Source organism: Frankliniella occidentalis, unplaced genomic scaffold (genome assembly GCF_000697945.3).
Source record: "Frankliniella occidentalis isolate FOCC.00 unplaced genomic scaffold, Focc_3.1 Scaffold36, whole genome shotgun sequence".
Classification (NCBI taxonomy): domain Eukaryota; kingdom Metazoa; phylum Arthropoda; class Insecta; order Thysanoptera; family Thripidae; genus Frankliniella; species Frankliniella occidentalis.
Genome location: NW_026267166.1, coordinates 1,765,476 through 1,773,224, shown reverse-complemented (window position 1 = coordinate 1,773,224; position 7,749 = coordinate 1,765,476). Strand labels below are relative to the sequence as shown.

At 47.1% G+C, this 7,749-nt stretch overlaps 1 protein-coding gene across 1 annotated transcript in view; it reads left to right on the top strand.

Moving 5' to 3' along the window:
- Nucleotides 1-7,209, top strand: part of LOC113210788 (rho-related BTB domain-containing protein 1) — a gene marked incomplete in the record, with an annotated part of 24,913 nt that extends 17,704 nt beyond the window's left edge. Inside the window, 14 exon segments of the mRNA XM_052266162.1 lie at nt 2,889-3,091; nt 3,171-3,274; nt 3,361-3,558; nt 3,653-3,860; nt 3,958-4,200; nt 4,279-4,364; nt 4,446-4,569; nt 4,677-4,823; nt 4,937-4,960; nt 5,142-5,255; nt 5,491-5,661; nt 5,751-5,993; nt 6,079-6,227; nt 6,322-7,209. Coding sequence (XP_052122122.1) covers nt 2,912-3,091; nt 3,171-3,274; nt 3,361-3,558; nt 3,653-3,860; nt 3,958-4,200; nt 4,279-4,364; nt 4,446-4,569; nt 4,677-4,823; nt 4,937-4,960; nt 5,142-5,255; nt 5,491-5,661; nt 5,751-5,993; nt 6,079-6,227; nt 6,322-6,601 — 2,271 coding nt within the window.
- Nucleotides 7,210-7,749: the final 540 nt, after the last annotated feature.

Sequence of the window (7,749 nt, the reverse complement as noted above, 5' to 3'; positions counted from 1 at the left end):
GGGGGGGAGGGGGGCTGTTGTGCGAGGACGGGTCGTGGCGCTGCGCGTCCTCCCGGCCGAGGGCGCGCTTGATGTTGCAGCGACCGCTGGTAGCACAGCGACAGCACCCGACTCGCAGTAATCGGCTGGATCTCTGGAGGAACTCGCGGGCAAACAAATAAGCCTCACGGGCCAGCCCCGCCCGGCCCCGCCGCTGGGCTGTGAGGCTCGCGTGGTGGTGAGATCGTCTGGGGGCCGCAATCCTTTGTCTCCCTCGGATGCCCCTCACATCGGCCCCCTCCTTCCTCTCACTCTCGTTGACGACTCGGGGCGCTCGAGGCCCGGGCAAGCGGGTTTATCTCGTGCGCTTCTAAGCAGAGCGGTACAATCGCGAGCGATTGTCTCTGTGCCGTGCGGCGGGTCGGCCCGGGCTCGGCTCCCACACCGAGTGCGCGGCTCGGCCCACCACGGACAGCGGGGCCCCGCGCACTCGTGCCCGGTCACGCTTCATTCAAACCGGGGAGAGGAGCCCCCATGCCCAACACCCAACAACAGGTGGGAGGTCTGCGGCGGGGGTGACTGGCCTCCTCCGCCGTGACGAGGCTGGGGTCCACCGTCCGTGACGGGGAGGTGACCTGACGTGTGACGAGACGTGACGGGGTCGAGCCGAGCAGGCCGGTTAGAGGGGACGGCCGCGGAGGGAAAGTAGTGCAGCGCCCGCAGCCATGGGGGCCTAGTGCACGGGGGACGCGGCCTGGGTGAAAGCTGCCCGGCCGAGGTGAAGGATGCCAAGGAGCAGGCTGCATGCCCTGCGGCCAGCGGCAGCTAGCGGCAGCTGGGCGTTTGTTCTAGAGATAGGACGGAAGTGTTGTGGTCGGGCAGGCCGGGCAGGCCGGCGGCCGGCGCTGGCACGGGGCGCGGCTGGGCGCTTGGCGGGCGGCCGGGCCTCGGGCCGGCCCGCTTGCTGGTGCTTGTCTGGGGCTACGCCGCTACGGGGCCCGGCGGCCGGCCGGCCGGCTCAGTTGATGCGTGAGTGCGGCGAGGCACAGGCGCGCGCGTGTGCTTGGGCTCCGTTGGGCCCCGCGAGCGAGTCGGGCGAGGCGCAAGACGCAGTCGCGACCGACTACAGCCCGGCCTACAGGGCGGGGAGCGAGGCCGGGAAGCGCGCCAAGTGCAGTGCAGTGCAGTGTGCAGGCGCTCGCGCCGAGCCAGTCGGCCTCGCGCAACCCGCAGCGCTGGCCGCGGCCGAGGAGCGACGGGGACCTCCCCGGACCAGCGGGCGCACGCCGGGCCGCAGGACGCCGCGGGTGACGCCGTGCAGCAGGAGCTCCTGGCAGGGCCGTCCGCTGCACCGCCATCCTGGGCAGGATGTCCAGCCGGCGCAGAGTATGTCGACCGAGGAGTGGAGGGGGCGGGGCGGAAGGGGACTGCCCGCGGCGGGCTCGGCGCCGGCCAGGCGCGGCGGGGCTGAGGACCCGAACCGGTGCAACGGGTGCAGGCCCTCTCTGGGACCAACCAGCACTAGCGGCCCTCGTGTGAGAGGTGCGCAGAGGAGCCGAGCGGCAGCCAATCACAGCGCTTTGGTATCGCCTGGGAGCCGGCCCGGCCAGAAACCACCCCGTCTGAGGCTAGGCTGCAGGCGAGCCGACGCGCGCTACAGCGGAGGGAGTAGTCTCGTTCGGGGTGTCCCTGGCCCAGGCGATACCAGCCCGGAGCTCTGCGCACCTCTCACACGAGGGCCGCTAACCAGCACCGGCCTCCTGCGCTCCTACAGCCTCTGGGCTCCAAAATAGACTCCCGGCCGAGTGCCTGTGTTCCTCTCCCCGCGGCCCTCCGGCCGCGCCGCACGCCGGGGGCGCCCCGGATAGGGCCGGCGCCACGGCCACTGCCGGCACACCTGTTCCAATACCGGAGACAGCGGGATGTTTGCAAACGATATGCTCGGCACGGCCCCAGGGTCCGTCATGGCAGGGAACGCGAGTCTGGCGGCTGCACCAGGTGGCTGACTGGGCTCGCCTGGGCTGTGACGGCTGCGCGACATGTGCGCGCGTGCGTGCGGGTTGCCTACTCGCACGGGCCGTCAGGCGCCATGGTCAGAGACGATAGGCAAAACCTGTGTTAGCGGCGCGGTACAGCAAAGAGGCGAATCAGCCGCAGCCGCCTGGTGCACGTGGTGGCTATAAGCGAGGGGACGTTTCCTCCACCTGGTAGAGACAGTCTTGTGGACTGTCTAAAAAGAGGTGGCGCGCTCCCTTCCGCGACGTCCCCCCCCCTCACCTGTGGACTTAAGGCGTCTTATGGCGCGACCAACGGAGTTGTGGTCCGCGCGCCAACATACGCCCGAGTCTCTGTTGCTGAAACGTAAGCCTACGTCAGACATTCGCTCTCGTGGTTCACTGCCGAGTCACTAGGTGCGACTCTTCAAGCGGGCCCCACCTGGCAGCTGCGGGCCGAGTAGGAGCCCAGCCGGCGCGGCGCGGCCGGCGCGCGAAGTGAGGTTTGTTTACGTGCAGCGAATGAGGGGGCAGAGGGGGGGGGGGGCACGGTGACTTCCCCTACCACCAGACACCGGCCGGTGGGCGGACAAGGTGTTTGGCCCGCTTGGTCTTCCCTTCTGTTTGGGTCTTAAGCTTTAGCTCTTTCTTTCCATACTCTACTTATTAGAATGCTTTGTTGCAAGATTGGAAGGAGAGGGGGGGGGGTATTACTATCATGGTAATTAGTCAACTTCCATTTTGCCGGCCTTAATTTAAAAGTAGGACGGTCCTGCCTTTAGTATTCAGGTAATCACTAAAGTTGCACTCTGTTCATCTTCTGATGCATGACATCGCATGAGAGTCTATGAACCTTACAATAACTATCTCGTCTGTGACTAATGACATTTATGTATTTTTCTCTTTTTGTTTTAGACAGTGAGAGGTAATGGGTTATAATGGATTATGAACAACCCCATCAGGAATTGGTGAAGTGCGTGGTGGTAGGCGACACAGCTGTTGGTAAAACAAGACTCATCTGCGCTCGAGCATGCAATAAGCAAGTTTCCCTTTCACAACTGCTCACAACCCATGTTCCAACTGTCTGGGCTATTGACCAGTACCGCATCTATAAAGATGTAAGAGGATATTACATTATACCAATATAAGTTTTAAATTATTCTAGCCTTTAAAATCAATGTTTCTCTATTTTGAAAGGTGTTGGAAAGGTCATGGGAAGTTGTTGATGGTGTCAATGTTTCTCTCCGCCTCTGGGATACTTTTGGGGACCATGAGAAAGATAGAAGATTTGCCTATGGAAGGTAGGTTGAAGACACAATGTAAAATCTTGCTGAGCTTTTTTGTAAATTTTAGTTTGTGAGAACTGTTTAACAATTTAAACTTGCAGGTCAGACGTCGTACTACTATGCTTTTCTGTTACCTCACCAATATCCCTTCGGAATTGTAAAGCTATGTGGTATCCTGAAATTCGAAGATTCTGCCCACAGACACCAGTTTTACTAGTAGGATGCAAGAATGATTTGAGATACATGTACCAAGATGAGGCATACCTCAGCATCTTCAGAGAAAATGGATCATTCCTAAGGTAGTGTTCCCTCTTCCATTTATACCTTAATAAAAATTAAAATGAAGGAGAAGGAATAAATATATTTGATTTTGTACTGTTTCTTACTCTACAGAGCAACACGGAAAAGTGATTTAGTTATGCCTGACCAAGCTAGGGCTGTTGCACGTGAGCTGGGAGTGCATTATTATGAAACAAGTGTTCTCTCATACTATGGTGTTAATGAGGTATTTGAAAATGCAATTCGTTCCGCACTTATGGCAAGAAGACAACAGAGGTTTTGGATGACAAATCTAAAAAAGGTTCAGAGACCTCTTTTGCAGGTGTGTGTTTGTATTTTATTGTATATGTGTTTGAATTAAGAATGTGTTTACTCAAAATTTACTGTATTTTTGACGAAAAATACTTTTCCTTTTTCAGGCACCCTTTAAACCACCAAAACCACCAATACCAGAAATTCATGTTTCTTCAAGCTCTTATGATGATCACATAAGAGAGATGTTTTTGCAGCAAGCACATACAGATGTTTTATTTAATGCGGGGTCAGTTGGTTTCTTAGCTCATCGTTTTATACTGGCAGCTGCATCCCCTCTTCTGCACAGACTTCTTTTGACAGATTTTAGTAATGAATTGAGCACACGCAGCTCAAGTGAATCTTCTATGGTACTAATCAATTAATTTTTGCAAATCATTTGTGTGTAAAATATGCCTTTCCCTCTAATTTTGAAACTTTTGTAACAGGTCAGCACTTTTGGTGAAGCAACACAAGGAGATTTCAATGATGACACTGAACATTTAATCAGGACAGAAATCGGGAAACCCTCAATGTAAGAAGAGAGCATTTGAATCAGTATTCATTTCAACTATGTTAAAGGCCTCTTATATTTACTCTCTGTGTTTTGTACCAGCAGGGTGTGGGAACAGATTAAACGTCGATCTAGCTGTCAAGTCTTGTCTTGTGACAGCAATAGGAGATTAGACATTTCACGAGATATGGATCACCCAGCGTTTACGTCAATTCGAGTTCAACAGGTAAGCAACAACATAAAACATAAGTACAATAACGTACTTACTCAATTGTGCATTTTTATTTTTTTTTTATATTGAAAATTTTAATTAACTCCTATTTCTTATTTCAGTATGAGGGTCTTGACCATAGAGGAAACCCAAGTTCATCTCTGCAAACTGTTATCACTCTCTCCAAGCTCATTACTCCTCAAGCAATGAATCAAGTCTTGCAATTCATGTACACAGGAACTATTGACAGCCGCTACTGTGAATTGCAGGTTTGTGCAGCAATACTTTACTTTCACATAATTTCTCTGTTGCCTTGCTTTCTTCAGGTTCAGTGGGTCTTTAAATTCCTATTGTTCTATTGATTGCTCTATTCTGCTTTCAGACTGCTCCTATTGGACTCTTACTGGTAATTATTGTATGAAACAATTAAAAATCTTCTTGTTTAATGCTATGATGCTTATCTCTCTTACTTTTTCATATCTAATTAAGTGTCTTGAATAACCAAACTCAAAAATAAAACGCTACTGTCTTTAAAAACTTATCAGAATTATTAGAATCTTTTTTTACTAATTCCTATCCTTTTGCAGGAAATCCGACAAGCTGCTGAATTTCTGGAGTTATCTGATCTCTATCTATTTGTATCAAATGTCCATTCCAGAGAAGAGTTTCTTAACACTGAATTGAAGGTGCAGTATCGCCAGGTATGTCTAAAATACTATACTTCAATTTTGTTTGAAAAAAAAAACACACAAAAAAAAACCCTTACTTATGTATTGGATGTTCAGGGGTAAAACACATAGTTAGAATAGATAAAGCAAAGGGTCACATTTTTATTTTTTTCCTTGTAGTAGAAAAGTTGTAGGAGTGGGAAATTGTCAGAAGTGTATAAATTGTTGAAAGTGAAGAATTTAATCTAATATTTTCTTTGATTGATAGGACTTGCGAAAACGTTTGAGAGAGCTTTGTGTCGGTCAAGGCCTTTTCTCAGATGTAAGGTTTCAGTTAGATGATGGATTGTATCCTGTACATCGAGCTCTCCTTATGTCGAGATGTGACATGTTCAAAGCAATGTTTTCAGGAGATTTTCGAGAAAGTAGTGCTAAAGTGGTAAGAAACAAAAATGATTCCAATGTGTATGAATTAATTTTTTTATTGTCACAGTCTTGGTTTAATTATCATAATATTGAATTTTGCAGATTGTTTTTCCAGGAGTAGCACAAGATACATTCGTGCAACTTTTGACCTATCTTTATACTGATGAGCTTGGTGGAGCCGTATCCTACCTGAAGTGCTTAGAATTATTAGAAGTTGCTAACCGTTTGTGTCTACCACGTCTTATTACTCTGATTGAGCAAAAGGTAGTGGAACAACTGACAGCAAAGTGTGGTTCAGAAGGTGATGTTGTAGAACATTGTTTAAGACTGCTGGAACCATGCAAGGTATGGAGTAATAGTAGTGGTATTACTATGAAAATATTTGTAATACTATAGTAAAATATAATTATCTACCTTTATTGATTTCCAGCTGCACAATGCAGACCAGTTGGCTGATTGGTGCATGAATCACTTATGTACAAATTATAACAAATTATGCAAGAGATCTCCAAAACTACTTCGCCAGTTGCATCCAGAAAATCAGGAGTATCTCAGTGAGCATAGGTGGCCCCCAGTGTGGTGAGTTACTGCATTTTGTTATTTGCAGAATTTTAGTCAGTCTTAGTATTTCTTAATTAATTTATCTATCTACATATTTATTATTTGAATACAGGTACCTGAAAGATTATGACTATTATGAAAAGTGTGCTTCAGAGAGAGAAAAAGAAGAAAGGCCGCTTCTGAAAAGAAGCAGTGCAGGATGTCTGTGCTTCTCTTCAAAAGCAAGGCGAAGTAGTGCTCTGATCACAGCCAACACCATCACGGCTAGTACTAATGTAGCTGATGCTATTGATGCTGATGTTGAAGCATTAGCAGATGATCATCAGGGTGTCCTCCAAGCTGGTCACCAGGTTGTTGCTGTCCCTAACGGCCAGCATGGCATGGATATGTGACGGCGGCCTCGGCGGCTGTGCCGCAATGCAGGTCTCTGGGTAGGCATATTTGCCAGTGTAACAATTGTCTTGTTGGCGCTTTGTGTTGTTTTCATTTTCATTTGAACTAGAAATTTTCGATTTCCTCAGTATAATGTTGACAATTTCATGTGTAAGTCACTCCTCTGCATCTTGTATTCTAAAATAATGAGCTCTACTCACCACTTGTAATTGATTTTTTAAAAGGAGTCTGAATCTAAAAGAAATTACTTGACTAAACTCATTCTAATCATATTGTCAATTACAAAGTGTTGCACTGTTAACATATGATGCTAATAATGACATTATTCACTACGTTGAATTGTGCTTATATGATGAGGTTGTGCACTGCCATCAAGAAAGTATTTTGAGCAGGGTATAGATATGTGAATGATTGTAGGTACTGTAAGATTTTGTTTAGTATGTATTATGTGTATTGGAAATGAAGGCTCAATGTAGACGATTCTGTCATTTTCATTTTTTTTTTAAATCCATGTATGTACTCTTTTTATTTCCATAATTTGAACCATTTTTATACTTGCATACTGATCTCAAATAAAACTACTATGTCAATGTGTGTCAATTCTAAAGCTGTGGCACTTCAAGCTCTCCGTCAGTCCTAGGATTTATGTAGATGTTTTTAAAAATATAAAGTAATGAATAAACTGATAGCTGCTCTAGAGGTAAATTCTGACATTCATGTACTTCAGATTTCTTAAACCATTGGTTTTAGTGTATTTAAAGTAAATTTTATTTTTAATTAGCCATTCCCAATATGATATATATTGTCGTACAGATGATGTTGGTTCTGCCTGTCTGAGGGCTTAGTCAGCCAACTTCTTACCCTTATTTCTTTCAACGTCTTTAAATTTTTTATCGAAGTTTTCCTTAGATTGTGAACCTTTATCAGAGGAACAAACTTTGGAAAGTCTATCCTGTGGATTATAATATTGGCTGTGAGTTTTAAATGATTTTCATGCATCATTTTTATAAAAAAGGAAATCAGCCTGCCATTTGCAAAATTAGAAAATGCAACATTCTAATTACATGTCTGCAGGATTTAAAAAAAATATATTACCATCTTGATCGATTTCTTCATGCTGCTAAATCAAAATATTTATATTAGAACT